Source organism: Amphiprion ocellaris, chromosome 11 (genome assembly GCF_022539595.1).
Source record: "Amphiprion ocellaris isolate individual 3 ecotype Okinawa chromosome 11, ASM2253959v1, whole genome shotgun sequence".
NCBI classification, from domain to species: Eukaryota; Metazoa; Chordata; class Actinopteri; family Pomacentridae; genus Amphiprion; species Amphiprion ocellaris.
The window spans coordinates 35,706,712-35,724,804 of record NC_072776.1 but is presented as its reverse complement, the minus strand read 5'-3'; the positions used below and the strand labels follow the sequence as shown (position 1 = coordinate 35,724,804).

The following is an 18,093-nucleotide window of genomic DNA, read 5'->3' as shown; positions in this document are numbered from 1 at the left end:
CTTCCAGGGCCGCTACTATGAGTGCGACACCGACTGTCCCGACATGCATCCTCACTTCAGCCGCTGCAACTCCATCAAGGTGGAGAGCGGCTGCTGGGTTCTGTACGAGAAGCCCAACTACAGCGGCTACCAGTACGTTCTGACCCGCGGAGAGTACGCCGACTACCAGCGCTGGATGGGCTACAACGACACCATCCGGTCCTGCAGAACCTTCTCCTACGTGAGTACAGAACCGCTCAGAACTCTCGGCGTCACGTACCAGTTCCCTGGGTGCAAAATGCAGAAAATAAAGCAGAAAACATCCAAAAAACCTTCATCAATGTGGATTTAACTGCAGAAAAGTGTTCAAAAAAATCTAAGAAATATTTCAAGAACAATTCTTACAACTAATAAATAAAATATTACATCATTTATGTGAGAAAAAAATGGGTGTAAGCTCCTAAATGACTGTTTTCCTTTTTTTCCTGTTTCTTTTGTGCAACATGCAGAGAATAAAACATAAAAAAATCCCAAAAAAATATTCATCAACGTGGATTTTACTGCAGAAAAGGGCAAAAAAAAAAAAACAACCTCAAGGAAATATTTCAAGACCAATTCTTGCAGGTAGTTATTAAAATATTTGACCATTTATGTGAGAAAAAAAACTTATTTAAGCTCCTAAATGAGTGCTTTGATTTTCTCTTGTTTCTTTGGTACAACATACAGAAAATAAAACAAAAACCTCTAAAAAAAATTCATCAACTTGGATTTTACTGCAGAAAAATGCTCAAAAAAATCTGAAAGATCATTGATTTTTTTTATGAATAATTATTTTAGGAGCTCATGAGGCAACTGTCCATAAATATCATTTATTTGAGAAAAACTAGTTTGACTGATGTTTGAGCTCCTAAATCTGTCCTTTGTTCTGTTTTCTGGTTCCTTTGTGTGAAAAATGCAGAAACTTTAAAAAAAAACTTCTGTTAAGATATGAATAATTTCATTAATATGAAGTTTATATTGATAAACTTCCATATGATACTTTGAAGACGAATTTTACTGCAGAAAAATGGTTTAAAAAAAAAAAAAAAGCTAAAAATAAATTTGAAATATTTCACGAGTAATTCTTGTAGGAGCTCATCAGGCAACTTTATGCAGCTAATGAACCAAATATTAGATCATTTATGTGAGAAAAAAATAGTTTTAGTTAGTTTAACCATCTAAATGGCTGCATCCTTCTGCTTTCTGCAAAAAGTACCTCATATAAGGTTTAAAATAGAATATTCTATTTAGTGTTCATAATTGTTGTAGGAGCACCTGAATAAATTAAATATTAAATGATTTATATCAGAGGAAAAACACCTAAATAAATGCTGTGCTCTGTTTTCTGGTTTTCAAATGTTATATATATTATATATGCCATTTAAAATATGAATATTTTAGCGTAAATATTTGTAGGAACTTGTGTAGGAAATAAATTAAATAATAAATAATTAACATGAGAATAAACTTTTTTATGTTGTTGTTTAAGCTTCTAAATATAATGTTTAAAATCTGAATATTTGTCAGAAATATTTTATTAATAATTCTTGTAGAAGCTCATCGGGTAAATATGTTGAGACAGTTAAACAAAGAAAAAATTAAGTAATACAATGCATAAAACATAAATAAAAAATATCAATAGAGACATTTTTCAAAATAAAAAAATATAAATATATATTTAAATTTTTGGAGATATGTTGTTGATAATTTTTCTCAGATGGATTTTGTGCAGATAATAAATATAATATATATAATCTGTGTTAAATAATGAACTATGAACATTTATCATTTAACCCTTTAAAGGGTTTAGAAATATTAGAAACAAACTGATATACACAAATTTAGCATTTAGGAATTATTTTAAGGTTGATAAGATTGGTTTCGTTTTAGACACATTTTGAACCGTGATGTAATGATTTTGAATCATTCTGGACAAAATTTGAGTCTTTTAAAACCATTGTTTTGCATTTTGGACTAATTAATGTCATTTTTGACAATATTTGGACATATTTTGAGACATTTTGGACTAATTTCAAGTCATTTTGGACATTTCAATACCGTAGGTTAAACCTTTATTAATCCCACAGTGAGGAAATCTGCAGTCTAACAGCAGCAAAGGGAATAACAAGGGAATAAACAAATAAAAATATACATAAAAATAATGTATTTTTTAATGGAGTCCTGTATTGATGATCTGGGTGTTCTGAATAATGACAGTTTGCTCTGTGCTTGTTCCATCTTTGTTTTTTTAATCTGGTTTTCCGCCTCCAGACCAGCGAGGGTCCGTACCGTATCCGGATCTACGAGCGGCCCAACTTCCAGGGCCAGATGATGGAGTTCAGCGACGACTGCGAGTCGGTTCAGGATCACTTCCGCAGCCGCGATATTTATTCCTGCAACGTGATGGACGGATACTGGACGCTGTACGAGCACCCGGGCTACCGCGGCCGCCAGTACTTCATGAAGCCCGGAGAGTACCGCAAGTTCAGCGACTGGGGGGCCACCTGCGCCTCCACCGGGTCCTTCCGCCGGATCACCGACTTCTAGTCCTCCAGCGGGTCCTTCTAGTTCTCCTGCTGGTCCTTCTAGCCCTCCTGCTGGTCCTTCTAGTCCTCCAGCGGGTCCTTCTAGTTCTCCTGCTGGTCCTTCTAGCCCTCCTGCTGGTCCTTCTAGTCCTCCAGCGGGTCCTTCTAGTTCTCCACCAGGTCCTCCTAGTCCTCCTCCTGGTCCTCCTAGTCCTCCTCCTGGTCCTCCTAGCCCTCCAGCGGGTCCTTCTAGTCCTCCAGCGGGTCCTCCTAGTCCTCCTCCTGCTCCTCCTAGTCCTCCTCCTGCTCCTCCTAGTCCTCCACCAGGTCCTCCTAGTCCTCCTCCTGGTCCTCCTAGTCCTCCTCCTGCTCCTCCTAGTCCTCCTCCTGCTCCTCCTAGTCCTCCACCAGGTCCTCCTAGTCCTCCAGCGGGTCCTTCAACAAGTTTTAAATAAACGAGCTGCTGCAGACCAGAGTGTTGCTGCTTTCTGCTTTCTGGGTTCTAAAAGATCCACTTTTCTAACCTGATTAGAGCAAAAACACACTAGAAAGTCTGCAGTGATCCAGCATGGAGCAGAACGTTGAAGAGATTTTAGTAGAAAAATAAATAGAAACTACATCAGCACTAGTTCAGGTTGTTTCTGGATGGAAATAATAATATTACACACATTCATTTAGGACATATTTCAGCATTTTCAACTAATTTTGAGCTATTTTATGCAAATTCACCATCGTTTTGAACATGATTTTAGTCATTTTAGACTCATTTTTAAGCATTTTGGATATGATATTGTCATTCCGGACTAATTTTAAGTAATTTTTGACAACATATGTGTCATTTTGACACATTTTAGACTAATTTCGAGTCATTGGAGGCGTTTTGATGACATAGGTTAAACCTTTATTAATCCCACAGTGAAGAAATGTGCAGTCTAACAGCAGCAAAGGGAATAGTACAGTACATTTAAGAAATATTAGTAGAAAAATAAAAAGAGTAAACCAAAAATACACATATTTACTAGCTCAGGTTGTCCAGATTGCTCTGGACATGAATTACAATACAACACGGATTCATTCATGACAAATTTCATCATTTTGGACAAATCCTGAGCCATTTTGTACAATTTAGCATCATTTTGGACATATTTTAGTCATTTTGGACAAGTTTGTGTGATTTTTGACAAGATTTATGTCATTTTGGACACTTTTCAATGATTATGTAATAATTTTGAGTCATTTTGCATTAGGTTTTAAATATTTTGCACAAATGTGTAATATTTGACAAGTTTTATGACATTTTGGGAGAGTTGTAGTTTTTGAATTTATTTATTTATTTTTTTTAGAATTCTGGACTAATTTTGAGTCATTTTGGACATTTCAATACCGTAGGTTAAACCTTTATTCACACTTAAATAACAATATTACATAGATTCTTTCATGACAAAATTCCTCATTTTGGATGAATTTTGAGCAAAAATAATTATGACGCATGGAGCGTGTCCCACAATGTGTTAGCTTAACCTTTTTATCTGGTAGAAGAAGAAGAAAACAGTGAATCACATGAAACACTGGAATCAATCATCAACCAGTTGCCCTAAAGAATGAGCAAAGCTCTTCTGTTTTTCTGATTTTCATCACATTGTCAGCTTTGAATGAATGATTGTTGTCACCTTTGTTAGCCTGTTAGCATCCTGTTAGCATCCTGTTAGCATCCTACTACACTCTACCTCAAGCAACCCTGTTGTGCAAATTATCAAGAAAAATTATTTTTACTTTTTTGATTGGTCCACATTTGACCAAAATTACTCCAAATTTGTCCAAAAACACCCAAAACTTTCCAAAATAGACTTAAAGTTTGTCCAGAATAACTCCAAATTTTACCAAAATGATTTGAAACTCATTCTGAACTACCCTTAATTTGTACAAAATCACCCAAAACTTTCCAAAAAGACTTATGATTGTCCAGAATAACTCCAAAATTGACCCAAATTACTCCAAAGTTGTCCAAAGTGACTTTGGACTGTTTTCCATCAGTCAGTTTGTCCTCTTGGTCAGCAGTAACAGCAGCTAAATATCTAGCTTCTACTGCTGAGAAAAAGATCACATTAGCATGGATTAGACTAGAGTTAGCAAACAGCACAGAAAACATGGAAGAAGAAGCTGATCAATCAGTACCTATTATTGATCAATATGGAGCAGAAACCTGGAAAAGAGAAGGTTGAATTTCTAACATGTTGAAGCCCAGACGTCCTCCAGTTCTGGAATGATCCAAACAGTCTTCAAAGCTTAGAACAAACTTAACAAATAAAAACAGAAATTCATTAAATTGAGCATCTTCAAGCATCAAACACTTAATTTTCTGCATCCTGGTGAATTTTTTATGAACCTATTTTCACACTGAAGCACATAAATCAAAGTGCAGTGGAACAAACGTGGCTTTAATTCCATTTTCCCTCCCGTCCGATGGTTGTCTGAGCTCGGTCTCTGTCCATGTTTACCTGCTGCTTTCCTCTGAATACCCTGAATTCAGCCTTTTATCCAAACAGAAGAGCTTCACTGGTTCCTGCTGGAAGCTGCACAGAGTCAACAACAGCAGAAGAAGAAGACTCCTGTAGAGTCTGTGCTGACAGCAGCCTCATTAGAATAACAACACAGAGGAGCAGATATAACGACGACAAGGCCTTTCACCACCACAGGAAGCTCTTTAGACCAGCAGCAGCAGCAGCAGCATGGGGAAGGTTGGTGTTCAGTTAGCCTGAAATGGAAGAAGAACATCCTATAAAACCCATCAGGGGTCAAATTAGAGCACAAAAATGAAGGAATGAACTAGAAATACACAGAAATATAGTTTCAGTTTTATTGCTGTTGTTAGCATGCTACTTCCAGAACTAGTCCTTATGTGTATCATGGTTTATTTTGATACCGTAGGTTAAACTTTTATTAATCCCAAAGTGAGGATATCTGCAGTCTAACAGCAGCAAAGGGAATAATTTAAGAAATTCAGTAGAAAAAAAAACAACAAAAAAACCCAAACAAAAAATAGGTTCAGGTTCTCCAGATTCTTGTGGATGGAAATAATGGAGTCTTTCAAGACATATTTCATCATTTTGGTCAAATTCGAGTCATTGCATGCTCATTTTAAACATACTCTCAGTTTTATTGCTGTTATTAGCATGAAAGAATCTGTCAATACTGCTGATATGTGAAGTACTGTTACTCCTAGAACTAGTACTTATGTATATTTTGGATTATTTTTTTCATTTTCATGTTGATATTCTTTGAATGTTTGTGACTTTGCTGCCGTAACGGCAGATTAGAATTGACTAGAGCAGAATATATCTATTGTCGTCGTGATTTAAAGTGAAATTGTTTGTTTTTTTAGTGCATAGTCAATAAATGCAAAGATATTTAGTAGGTAAAGAGCTGGGAAGGCAGACGTCTTGCTTGACTGCCTCCACCTCTGTCCTGTACCCTCACCCCGACCAGGACAGAGGTGGAGGCAGTCAAGCAAGACGTCTGCCTCGACTGGTCGGGGTGAGGGTACAGGACAGAGGTCAGACAGAATAAATAATTTCCCCATTTTGGTATTAACAAAGGCTCATCTCATCTTAAATACTCTTGGTTTTGTGAGATTCCTTGTTTTTCTGCTCCTTCAGATCATCTTCTACGAGGACCGGAACTTCGGCGGTCGTCACTACGAGTGTATGAGCGACTGCGCCGACCTGCACTCGATGTTCGACCGCTGCCGGTCCATCCGGGTGGAGAACGGCATGTTCATGGTCTACGACCGGCCGGGCTTCACCGGAAACCAGTTCTTCGTGAGGAGGGGCGAGTACTCGGACTACATGAGCATGACCAGCATGAACGACTGCGTCAGGTCCTGTCGCATGATCCCTCCGGTAAGACCTCCGGTAAACGACATCAGGTAACACTGAGTCATCTCTGGGTGCTTCATACAGCAACTTACAGGAATATATTAGAGAGAGAAACCAAACAAACACAATCCATCCCTTTGAGCATCTCACTGGGCGAACCAGAACCAGGCTCAGGGAAGGCAGACATCTGCCTCGACTAGCCAGGGTGAGGGTAACGGAGGTCAGACAGAATTAAGGTATAAAATTAGCCAATTTCTTTAGATGTATAGACTCTAATTTTTATGTATTCCTAAAATACACAAAACCTTGTATGAAAATATGTAAATACAAATTAAATTCTTTAATGGATGAAACTGTTGAATAAAATTCTTATACTGTAAATATATTTCTAAAATTAGACTCAATTAGTGACAATAGAAAATGAAGTTTTGGTTCTGCAATTTTACATCATAAGAAACATTTTTATTTTAAAGATTTAAAGATACCTTGTTCACTTATAATCAAAAGGTTAAGTTCCAGTCTTTATGCTAAGCTAGGCTACATATAAATACGTTTTCCAAAATATTGAACGATTTGTTTCTAGAAATCTGATTGGCATCCTGCCCTCTTTGACCCCCTGACCTTTGACCCTCTGAACCCCTGACCTTTGACCCTCTGACCTCTGACCCCCGCAGCACAGCGGCAGCTTCAGGTTGAGGCTCTTTGAACACTTCGACATGGCTGGTGAGATGATGGAGCTGACCGATGACTGTCCAAACCTCACGGACCGATTCCGCAACTCCAACTTCAACTCGTGCAACGTGGACGGACACTGGCTGCTCTACGAACAGCCCAGCTACAGGGGGCGCCACTACTACCTGAGGCCCGGAGACTACAGGAGCTTCAGCGAGTGGAACGCCATCAGCTCCAGGATTGGCTCCGTCAGGCGCCTCATGGACCTCTAAAGCCGGAGGACGTTCTTGTCAAATGTCTGCTCTTTGCCTTGTTTCGCTCACTGAATAAAGTGGCGTCGGGGCTCAGGTGTTTGCGGTTCTGTTCTTGCTCTCTGCGCCTGGAGGCCATGTTTTCCTGGGAGGAAGTGACATCATCATGGCCTGGCATCCTGGCTGTGATCAGAGGCCTGAATAAAACACTGAGAGCACTGACACCTTTCACAGCCAGACTCCAGTGTTGTGTTGTAGAGCTGCACATTAATCTGATCTTTAACCTAGTATATGAGCCCTGAGTCCATTTAGAGGCTGTTCTGAAGCTTTTCATTCTCTGACATGAACTTCATCTGATTGTGGTGTCTTTAATGTTTTCAAATTATTAGATTTTTTTTACTTCCATAATATTTATTCTGATCAAAAGCTGCAGAACAGACTCTGATTGTGCTTTATGGGACGATGTTCTCTACTTTTACATTTGATGCCCCCCAAAAATGATGCACTGACACATTGTAGTTCATATTTAAACTTACAGCAGCGTCTAAATAGTGTGTTTTTATTTGGACATGAATCAGTTTTTCCACCAGAGGGCAGCGGCAGAGTTCAGATTAAAGTGAACTTGTTAAATTGTCATTTGTTCCACGCTATAAAACACCGTAAACCAGACAGAGATTGATATCACAGCCTCAGACTGCTCACACAGGATGAATCCTAACATTACCAACTAAATACTGCCAGAGGTCGTTTCTGTGCTGCTGGAAAATGCCTTCTGAGTTATAATATAAAAAGTCCTCAGCAGGAGCTGCTCTGAAGCTAGAAATCCTCCACGTGTGATGACGAGAGTGTGGAAAAACAGCAGACCTGTCAGCTCTCACCTGTACAAACATGACCACTCTTCAGGCGGCACAAACACCAAAGATTACAATATGAATGACACATGCAGAGTCTGCACTTCACATTCACTATATATGTGCCAGGTGGAGTCTTCGGAGAGCTGGATGGATCACAGGGCAGCCGACATGGGGAAGGTAAACACTCACCATGCTGCTGTGTGACGCAGAAAAGGCTTTTATTGTGAAGTGGAAAGGCCTCCAGGCTTTTCTTGAGTTATACTTTAAAATGAAAAGATGAAGAAGCGGCGGATTGAAAGCATGAAAATGTGGTTGTTTGTTTGGGCTGAGCAGATTCACAGGGTGATCAATGAAACGTGTGATTTCAGGTGATCTTCTACGAGGACAGGAACTTCTCCGGACGTCGCTTTGAGTGCAGCAGCGACTGTGCAGACCTGATGTGTCAGCTGAGTCGCTGTAGCTCCATCCGGGTGGAGAGCGGCTGCTTCATGATCTACGAGAAGCCCAACTACACTGGGAACCAGTACTACCTGAGGAGGGGCGAGTACCCCGACTTCCAGCACTGGATGGGGGTCAACGACTCGGTCAGCTCCTGCCGCTCCATCCCAACGGTGAGAAAACACACCACAGATACATGGTAGTCTGATGATGAGGGTCCTTCCACAACTGGAGGACATCTGGGGTTCCAGATGTTTGAAAATCAACCTTCTCTTTTCCAGTGTTCTGCTCCATATTGATCAATAATAGGTAATAATCTATCAAAGGCTTATTGGCTCAGCTTCTTCTTCCATGTTTTCTGTGCTGTTTGCTAACTCTACTCTAATCCATGCTAATGTGATCTTTTTCTCAGCAGTAGAAGCTAGATATTTAGCTGCTGTTACTGCTGACCAAGAGGACAAACTGACTGATGGAAAACAGTCCAAAGAATTAGTCTGATCCTGATAATAGGAGCTGGAGGGAGACGTTCAGTCAGATATCTGATTTCTGTCCTTATATGTCCGAAATTACAAAAACTTGTCCAAAATGTTTCAAAATCCCCCCAAAATCAAATTACAATTAATTTGGACAATTTATTTTTATTTTGGACAAATTTTAGTCCCTTTGGATAAATCTTTTGGGTCATTTTGGACAGTTTTTGAGACATTTATCCACATTTTTGGTCATTTTGTGCAAATCATTAGTCATTACATACAACATCCTATCATTTAGAATAAATGAGAATAAATTTTGGACAAATTTGATTTATTTTGGACATGTTTTTTTAATCATTTTGGGGAGGTTTTGAGACATTTTGTACAGGTTTTGTACAGGCGTTGCATACACGATTCTATCATTTGGGATAAATTTGACAAATTTTGGACAAATTTGATTTATTTTGGACATTTGTTTCTTGTAGTTTTGAACAGAATTTGAGTCATTTTGGACAAATTTGTGTGACTTTTTTGTCATTTGGATAATTTTTTGTCATTCTGGACAGTTTTTGAATTCTTTTGACTGTTATTTATTTGGGTTATTTTACACTTTTTTGTCATTTTGAGGAGATAATGAAAATATGAAAAATGGAAGAGAAGACATAGCTTTGCTCTACCCATTCTTTAAGAAAACTGTTGGATGATGATAATACCAGCGTTTCATGTGATTCACAGTTTTCTTCTTCTTCTACCAGCTAAAAAGGTTGTGCTAACATGTTGTGGGAGACGTTTCATGCATAATAATTATTATTTAAAATATCATGTTGATTAAAAAAATGTTCCCACAATTACAGACACATCAATGAAAAAATAAAACCAAAAAAAGGAGATTTAAATTAGATTCTAACTGTTTTATTAGAGATTCAGTTTGGTCATCAGGGGGGTGGACAAGAGAAAAATGGCATTTTAGGGGAACTCCAGACTTATTTGGGATTTTAAAAATATTTTCAAAGATTTTTTTCTCCTAGTTTGTTTTTTAGATTTGGTCTCAGGATAAGAACATTTACACAACTACTGCATGTTTTAGTATTTTCTACTTGGATTATTTGAAATTTGATGTAAAATGTCCTCCAGGTCTGGAATGATCCATTAGTAAACATTCAGCTAACGATGGTTTTGTCTTTAGAAGCATGTAAATCAACTTTAAAACACTCATCGGTGTTCTGGAGGTTTCTTCAGAATCCACTTAACAATAAGAGAAAGTTTTAACCTTGGGTTGTTTTCTATCCATACATATCTTTCCAATTCAGCGACAGAGTTCGGTCCATTTTTTTTTTTATCCAGATAAATAAAATAAATGCAGCATGGCTCAACACCTGTATGGCAAGTCGTTGGAAGATCCATGCAGCACAGTGAAACGTCTTTCTACAGCTGATGTGCAGAGTTTTGTTTCCAGAGAGGTACAGGACTTCATATTGCTCGGAAAAATGAAAAATGTGACTTGAGCTAAAAAACATGGAAGGTGCTTGAATGTGTGCTAATTCACCTTACACTCTTGAATTCCCTACTTGGTGCAGTATATTCCAAATTTTCCCCCAATGTCCTGCCATGATTAGACTCATTTCACCTTAAAGAAATGCTAACTCAGTATTTCAGTTGGTGTTTTGAGGTTTAAGTGTTTTTTTTCAGGGAAACTGTTGGGTTTTTAAAATGATTTTTGTTATCGGAAACCCTAAAGGCATTAACGTGTCACTATTGGTAACAAAGTCTACAATGGCTTTTAGCTAAATGCTAACTTTAGCAACAATAGTTAACGTGCTCACAATAATGAGGCTAACGTCATTACTGTTAATTCTCTTTTAGAATAACTTATGCTTACAATTATTTTCTAATTAGTGAGATATACTTAAAAATTTTAGCAAATTTCTTTGTTTTTTCACCTTAAAGAGATGCTAGCTCAATGTTAAGTTAGTGTTTTGAAGTTTTACTGTTTTTGCGTAACAGAAATAGTAAAATCCGAAACAGCCATTATCTCACACTGAAACAACTCAGTAGGAAAATACCAGTTGAAATGTAAACTGTCACACCACTGCCTACTACCATTATTAAGCTCTCATTTCAGATGGTGTTTTGGTAAGGTTGGGTTTCTATTTTCACAATCTTAGGGTTAAGCACAACTATTTTTGTTTTTTTACATAAAAATAGTAAAATCTAATGATAAAGATGCTAAAGAGATGCTAACACTGCTGTTTGTGGCTTTTGTTTTAATGAAAACTCTCTGGAGACATATGAAGTTTGTAATTTATAGCATTTAAATGACATCTGAACATCTAAAGACTGAAAATTCTATGTTCCCACTGGTAACGCTAGCAGACAAAGTTTACACAAACTCTATTTTACCATGCAAACATGCTCACAGTGACGGTGCTAATGTGCTGTTGCTCAATAGATAAAACGTTAAGCATATTCACCATCTTAGTTTTAGCATGCTAACATGCTTACAATACCAATGTTCAACAGGTATAAATGTCACCATTTCAGTTTGAGGTGCTACTATGCTAACATGCTAACATATCAGTGTTAAACAGGTGTAATGTTTATCATCTTCACCATCTTAGCCTGGTGTGTTAGCATGCTAATTTTTATAAATTATCACTAAACACACAGTGCAGTTCAGGCTAATGGGATAAGCTCTGCAGGCAAAAAACAGTGATAGATATTTTGCAGGATTATCCCAATAGAGACTTGAATGTGTGAATCAAATTTCAGAGAAATCCATCCAGCGTATAGATTTATAAATGATTTAGTCTCTGAGATTAGATAACGAAAATATACACTACCGTTCAATAGTCTGGGGTCACTTAGAAATGGTCTTATTGTTGAAAGAAAAGCAGTTTTTCAATGCAGATAGCATTAAATGAATGATAAATCCAGTGTAGACATTGTTACTGTGGTAAATGACTATTGTAGCTGGAAACAGCTGATTTTTAATGGAATATCTCCATAGAGGTACAGAGGAACATTTCCAGCAACCATCACTCCTGTGTTCTAATGCTACATTGTGTTAGCTAATGGTGTTGAAAGGCTCATTGATGATTAGAAAACCTTTGTGCAGTTATGTTAGCACATGAATAAAAGTGGGAGTTTTCATGGAAAACATGGAATTGTCTGGATGATCCCAAACCTTTGAATGATAGTGTATATGGTAAAATAACTGCTATAAAATGTACTGTAGACATTAATAAAGCATTAATGGGCATCTTTAGCTAATACAACATGCTAGCAATATAATATAATTATTAAAAGATGTATAAGTCTGGCTGCATTTATTAATTCATTGTCCTGTTCCCATCCATAACCAGGAGCCTGGTTCGTTCAACGTGCGGCTGTACGAGCGGATCGAGTTTGGCGGTCAGATGATGGACCTGGTGGACGACTGTCCCAGCGTCATGGACCGATTCCACATGAACGACATCTTCTCCTGCAATGTCACCAATGGAAACTGGCTTTTCTACGAGCATCCCAACTACCGTGGCCGGATGTACCTAATCAGACCCGGAGAGTACAAGAGGTTCAGTGAATGGGGCGGCAGGAGCGCCAGGGTCGGATCCATCAGACGCATCATGGACTATTGATCTGCTCTGGAGAGCGTTTTGAAAAGACTTCATGTTGCGATAACAGCCTTTGAGACTATAGTAAACTAGTGTACCTGTGTTATACTGACTGACTGTCCTGAAAAACCTTTTAAATATTACTCAGAATGTTCTCTGATGTTGAGATTTGGACTCAAAAAAGGAACTCTGAGAAACACTCACCATCAACAGCACAATCAACGCATTTCTTGAGTTGTTTTTCATCACTCACCACTATAATAAAGCAATTGTAAAATCGAGTCTTCACAGTGCATTTAGTTGTGAGGAGGATCTCAGATGTTTAAAACTACTGCATGAGTTGTGAATACTGCAGCCTTCAGGACAAACCTTTAGGTTGAATGTCTGACCTGAGATAAATCACCGGTTTGTGTAAATCTTTCACATCTTGTGCCACATCAGGAATGATGTTGGTCCACGTCAAGAGAAAAGTTGCTAGATTGTGCAAATTATCATGCGTTGGCCTGATTAGATATCGGCTTATTCCTGCTGATGCTGTGCAGGACTCCCTCTATTGTATCGCAGCATTTTCGGGAGGAAATTGTGATGAACATGGAGAAAGAACAATAACTCATCACACACCAAGAGTCATCTATACATAAACAGATTTTTCCCACCCACGCTCCCCTGATCCACCATTAGTGTGGGGGATATATTTGAATGACAATACTTTATGCTGTGCAATCACACAGCTGCCCTTTCTTTCTTTTTTTTATAAAGCACAGTGGCTTGGCTCAGGGACAGCATTGACCGCTAATGCAGACTGATGCCAACATGGGAAAGGTAAAGAAAGTTAAACTCTCAAGTTTAGCCAAGTTTTCTGCACACTGGGATGTGTTGAGGAGTTTGTGGATCTTTCGCTGCTGTGTTATAGATCTATGTTGCTTTCCCAGATCATATTCTACGAGGACAGGAATTTCCAGGGTCGCTACCATGAGTGCAACAGCGACTGTGCTGACCTGTACACCTACTTCAACCGATGCAACTCCATCCGGGTGGAGAGCGGCTGCTTCATGGTGTACGAGAGGCCCAACTACATGGGCAACCAGTACTACCTGAGGAGGGGAGAGTACCCTGATAACCAGCGCATGATTGGCATCAGTGATGGTGTCCGATCCTGCCGATTGATCCCTCAGGTAGGTCATAAAGATGAGGTTTGAGAAGTAGTTTCAAAGGGCCATGCAAAGACTTTTTTGCAATGTTAATAGCTTGTTTTTTCTAAATCAGCAATAAGAAGTTTGCCTAGTATGTTACTAATGATGAAGTCAGAGGAGGTAGTAACAGAGTTTTTGCTGCTGTACCAGTACCGAGGATCCTACAGGATGAGGCTTTACGAACGCTTTGACATGTCGGGTCAAATGCATGAGCTGGTGGACGACTGTCCAAACGTCCAGGACCGGCTCAGCGCTTCCGACTTCAACTCCTGCAATGTGATGGATGGACACTGGCTGATGTATGACCAGCCCAACTACAAGGGCCGAGTGTACTACCTGAGGCCTGGAGAGTACCGCAGGTACAGCGACTGGGGAGGCGTGAGCCCGAGGGTCGGATCCATCCGGAGGATCACCGACTCCAACTGAAGTCAAGACTCTGTAACTGTCTGTTCCCTCAATAAACCTGCTTAATAAATACTTCATCTGTCATTCTGTGTACTTCTTCACCACTAAGCTTCATTACTTTTTGTAAAATTCCCCTACATTTAGATTGGAGAGTGCAGATTTTGTCTTCCAGTTACAGAAAAGAAAATACCTTGTGTCTGGCAGCTGTGGTTAGCTTAATCTCCTCTACGGTCAGGGATACCATACTGGACAATGCCAGTGTTGTCCTCTCCCAGTTTGTGCCTCCAGTAGGATTAACTGGTCTTGATGCTGGCAGAATTTATCCATATGATTAGCGTAGAACACTGTATAGAGTGTCAGTGCAGACTGATGGACAGGCAACTGAGTCTGGTCAGATGTAATGAGTTAAAGTCCCACAAAAATGTATAAAGATGAAAGATGGACACTGACTTAATAAAGCAGGACACATAAATAAAAAAGCACCTTATTTTAAACATATGTCACAGTATAAACTAATGCCATTCACATTATGTTGTCATGACTGACTCATATTTTAAAATATTTTAAATTACACCGATATGTAATGACAGTCACACACACTCCATTAGAGCTGTCTTAATGTTTCTGGAAAAACAAAAGTAAACAGAAATCCCCTAAAACTCTGGGACAAATATCAGACAAGTTTGAGGAATCTTTAATAAGAAAATTGCCACAGGTATTGTATGTAACTAAATAACATGAATCACACAAATCAATCCTCTGTAGCATTTAATCACAAATCAGAGTTTACATTTTCAGATTTAATACAAAACTGCAGATGTATGTTCTGACACAGGATGGATACTGAGGCTGGATAGTTTCCTACGTATCCTCTATACATCTATAAACCCTTTAGATACAGATAAACCTCACATACCTTCAATTTGAGATTTACCAGGACACTATAAACAAGTTAGTGTCCTTTCAGGATAAACAGAAAACTATGTGATCTGTGGTGGACAGAGGTGTAATGAAATAAGAGTAATAGTCACTATTTGCTATATTTAGTTCAGAAATCGAGTGCACATGCTCATCCTGCAGAGGTATAATTTCAGGGGAGTCTTCACAACAAGAATCATCAAGGGAATAGTAGTCCATTGAGTCAAAGCCATGTAAACGCCTGAATCTACATGTGGTGTTAGTTGATAAAAGCGTAGCAGCTAAATGCAGCACCGTGTATACGATAATCCTCAGCATGGCCTACAGCAGCCCAGTATACACTTATTTATTTACATCCAGTGAAGCTGCTCAGGTAGAGCAGGAGGGAGAATGAATGGCTTCCTGCTCTGTTATGCAACATATTTAATGCGAAAGGGCTGTTCCATATTGTTCTGCAGCCTTTGTGCGCTGGACGTGTGGATACCATACTAGTCTTTTCCTTTGTCCACACGTGTCAAAACACCAAACTGCTTAATTATTTATCCTCTTTTTTCAAATACAAATCCATATTTCTGACCCAATGTTGTGCTCCAACACAAAGGTAAACATGTGCCAGTAGCCTTCAATTATAACTAAGAGAGAATTTGAATAACAATGCTTTGTTTGTTGAGAGGTGGTATAAAAAGCCCTGAAAACATGTGGAATCTCTCCAACGGAGACCATGGGCAAGGTAAGAACTGTTTCCTCTCTGCTCACGTATGAAGGGAGTTACTGTCAGTATGTTTTATTTTGAACTGAAAAATGCTGACCAGGCGAGGTTGGACGTCAATCCGATCTTGATGCTGTTTTATTTTCCACCAGATTATCTTTTACGAGGACAAGAACTTCCAGGGTCGGAGCTATGAGTGCAGCAACGACTGCACGGACCTTCACTCGTACTTCAGCCGCTGCAACTCCATCCGGGTGGAGAGCGGCTGCTTCATGATCTACGAGCGACCCAACTTCATGGGCCACCAGTACTTCATGAGGAGGGGCGAGTACCCCGACTACCAGCGCTGGATGGGCTTCAGCAGCTGCATCCGCTCATGCCGCATGATTCCTGTGGTAAGACTGACTTTCTCTGTGCTGCTTTCATTGACGTAAACTAAGGGTTTTCCCATTCAAACACAGTCTTATGTTGGTTTCTTGAATATGTGATTGTCACCTGTTGGTTTTGCTTGGCTGTTACAGTACCGAGGCTCCTACAGATTGCGTATCTACGAGAAGCCCGACTTCAGCGGCCACATGATGGAGTTCATGGATGACTGTCCCTGTGTGTCTGACCGTTTCCACCATCGCCACGTCTACTCCTCTAATGTTATGAATGGCTACTGGATCTTCTATGAGTACCCCAACTACCGCGGCAGACAGTACTTCCTGCGGCCCGGCGAGTACCGGAGGTACCGCGACTGGTGCGCCACTTGCGCTATCGTCGGCTCCTTCAGGAGGGTCACCGAATTTTAGCCATCGACCGAAAGCTTTGCTGTAAATATCAAACACATTGTTTATTAAAGATGTTGAATTTTTACCCTGCTATGTCAGAGTGCTTTCATTGATACAGCTTTGAAAGACGTCAAGAAGAGTTATTTTGCTGAATTGGGAGGTCAAAGGAGCCTTCTAAATAATATTAAAGGCAAGTCAAGTTTATTTGTAGAGCACAATTCATACACGAGGCAAGTCAAGGTGCTGTCCAATGGCAAAGAAATTCATCACAGAACTTTAAAATTAATTATAAAGATGATTTAAAAGTAGATATTAAGACATTAAAATCATAGAAATAAAACATAATTAAGCAGTAAAAGTGCATTAAAAGTCTAGAAAAAATAAATTAAAGGGCCTCTAACATGTTTATTAATAATTTACATTGTAAACAATCGACTAATGAGTTTTTTAAAGATGTGATGACTTATTAGGAAACAAGACGCAGCAATAAGCTCATAAACTATCAAAGTTTCCAATGTTGTCTCTGTAGACTATCAATTATGAGTCAGTATATACCATAATAATACACTTACTGTACTTTATATAATATATGCTATAATAAGTCCATTTTTCTGTTGCTACATTGCTGGATTTGAAGATGTTTTGGTCATTTAAAGCCCTCTAATAACTTATTTCACTTGTTAATGTTGAACATTTTCATTCATTTGAAAAAAATCTTGGTGTTTAAGTTCCAAATCAAAACTCTAAAACACATCTTTATAATCATGAAATCATTAATGCTATTTTTTTTTACAGTACAGTAAGAGTAGTCTCATGATATTGATGATCACAAAAACATAGTATTACAGCTATTTGTTGTGGTAATCCCAGAATGATGTTTGTTGAACTTGTAGGCGGTCGTTTTTAAAGTCTTTAAAGTTAACGAAAGCAGGAAGAAAGTCAGTGTTTTATTCCTAAGTTTTCCTGCTTTTCCAAACAGTTTGGAGATCAGGTGGTATTCTACTAATTCTTCTTCTATGGGTTTCTTCTGGAAAATGTATTCTTTCTCTACCTTATTTATTGCATAATTCCTCACTGGCTTCCCACCCACATAAAATAAGTTCAGATATGATCCAAACTGTATATTTGTAATACTACTCAAAATATTTCTTTAATATTCTGTGATTTGTGTCAGATTTGTGCCTTCCACCCAATCTGATAGCAGAGCGTCTTGACAAGTCTTCCAACAATCGCCAAGGTCCCGTAATATTCATCCATTTGTTAGATGACTTCATGTTGTTTGTACTAAGCTGTTGGAGTCAGACATTGAGATTAATTTCCATCCAAATTTTGTGCAAATTTAAACAGAATATGTGCATTTATCCCAATGGCTACTGGA

General features: G+C 38.8%; 4 protein-coding genes across 4 annotated transcripts in view; all 4 read left to right on the top strand.

The window, feature by feature from the left end:
- The window catches only part of LOC111586587 (putative stoned B-like protein), a 7,685-nt gene extending 248 nt beyond the window's left edge, over positions 1 to 7,437 (top strand). The window contains exons 2-8 of the mRNA XM_055014938.1: positions 1 to 220; positions 2,290 to 2,564; positions 2,608 to 2,891; positions 5,090 to 5,154; positions 5,252 to 5,281; positions 6,200 to 6,442; positions 7,093 to 7,437. The exon at positions 1 to 220 is cut by the window's left edge and continues 23 nt beyond it. Of these exons, the coding sequence (XP_054870913.1) occupies positions 1 to 220; positions 2,290 to 2,564; positions 2,608 to 2,891; positions 5,090 to 5,154; positions 5,252 to 5,281; positions 6,200 to 6,442; positions 7,093 to 7,362 (1,387 nt within the window). The 3' untranslated portion in view covers positions 7,363 to 7,437. The remainder of the gene's footprint in view (positions 221 to 2,289; positions 2,565 to 2,607; positions 2,892 to 5,089; positions 5,155 to 5,251; positions 5,282 to 6,199; positions 6,443 to 7,092) is intronic.
- Positions 7,438 to 7,588: 151 nt separating this feature from the next.
- On the top strand, positions 7,589 to 12,998 carry LOC111586591 (gamma-crystallin S-1-like). Its single transcript, XM_023296341.3, has 3 exons — positions 7,589 to 8,372; positions 8,564 to 8,806; positions 12,469 to 12,998. The coding sequence occupies exons 1-3, from the start codon at positions 8,178 to 8,180 to the stop codon at positions 12,739 to 12,741; spliced, it is 711 nt and encodes a 236-aa protein (XP_023152109.2). The 5' UTR covers positions 7,589 to 8,177; the 3' UTR covers positions 12,742 to 12,998.
- Positions 12,999 to 13,392: 394 nt separating this feature from the next.
- LOC111586592 (gamma-crystallin M2-like) lies at positions 13,393 to 14,387 on the top strand. Its single transcript, XM_023296343.3, has 3 exons — positions 13,393 to 13,539; positions 13,650 to 13,892; positions 14,061 to 14,387. The coding sequence occupies exons 1-3, from the start codon at positions 13,513 to 13,515 to the stop codon at positions 14,334 to 14,336; spliced, it is 546 nt and encodes a 181-aa protein (XP_023152111.2). The 5' UTR covers positions 13,393 to 13,512; the 3' UTR covers positions 14,337 to 14,387.
- Positions 14,388 to 16,073: 1,686 nt separating this feature from the next.
- On the top strand, positions 16,074 to 16,800 carry si:dkey-57a22.15 (uncharacterized protein LOC795575 homolog). Its single transcript, XM_023296340.3, has 2 exons — positions 16,074 to 16,337; positions 16,464 to 16,800. Exons 1-2 carry the CDS (start codon positions 16,215 to 16,217, stop codon positions 16,734 to 16,736), a joined length of 396 nt encoding a protein of 131 aa, XP_023152108.2. The 5' UTR covers positions 16,074 to 16,214; the 3' UTR covers positions 16,737 to 16,800.
- Positions 16,801 to 18,093: the final 1,293 nt, after the last annotated feature.

What these genes read in the sequence shown, in the direction of transcription:
- LOC111586591 (XM_023296341.3), top strand. Translation starts at nt 8,178, where the DNA reads ATGACGAGAGTGTGGAAAAACAGCAGACCTGTCAGCTCTCACCTGTAC. An exon ending in GGGCAGCCGACATGGGGAAG is followed by an intron (nt 8,373 to 8,563) that starts GTAAACACTCAC and finishes GTGTGATTTCAG; the next exon opens with GTGATCTTCTACGAGGACAG. An exon ending in CCTGCCGCTCCATCCCAACG is followed by an intron (nt 8,807 to 12,468) that starts GTGAGAAAACAC and finishes ATCCATAACCAG; the next exon opens with GAGCCTGGTTCGTTCAACGT.
- LOC111586592 (XM_023296343.3), top strand. Translation starts at nt 13,513, where the DNA reads ATGCAGACTGATGCCAACATGGGAAAG. An exon ending in CTGATGCCAACATGGGAAAG is followed by an intron (nt 13,540 to 13,649) that starts GTAAAGAAAGTT and finishes TTGCTTTCCCAG; the next exon opens with ATCATATTCTACGAGGACAG. An exon ending in CCTGCCGATTGATCCCTCAG is followed by an intron (nt 13,893 to 14,060) that starts GTAGGTCATAAA and finishes CTGCTGTACCAG; the next exon opens with TACCGAGGATCCTACAGGAT.
- si:dkey-57a22.15 (XM_023296340.3), top strand. Translation starts at nt 16,215, where the DNA reads ATGATCTACGAGCGACCCAACTTCATGGGCCACCAGTACTTCATGAGG. An exon ending in CATGCCGCATGATTCCTGTG is followed by an intron (nt 16,338 to 16,463) that starts GTAAGACTGACT and finishes TGGCTGTTACAG; the next exon opens with TACCGAGGCTCCTACAGATT.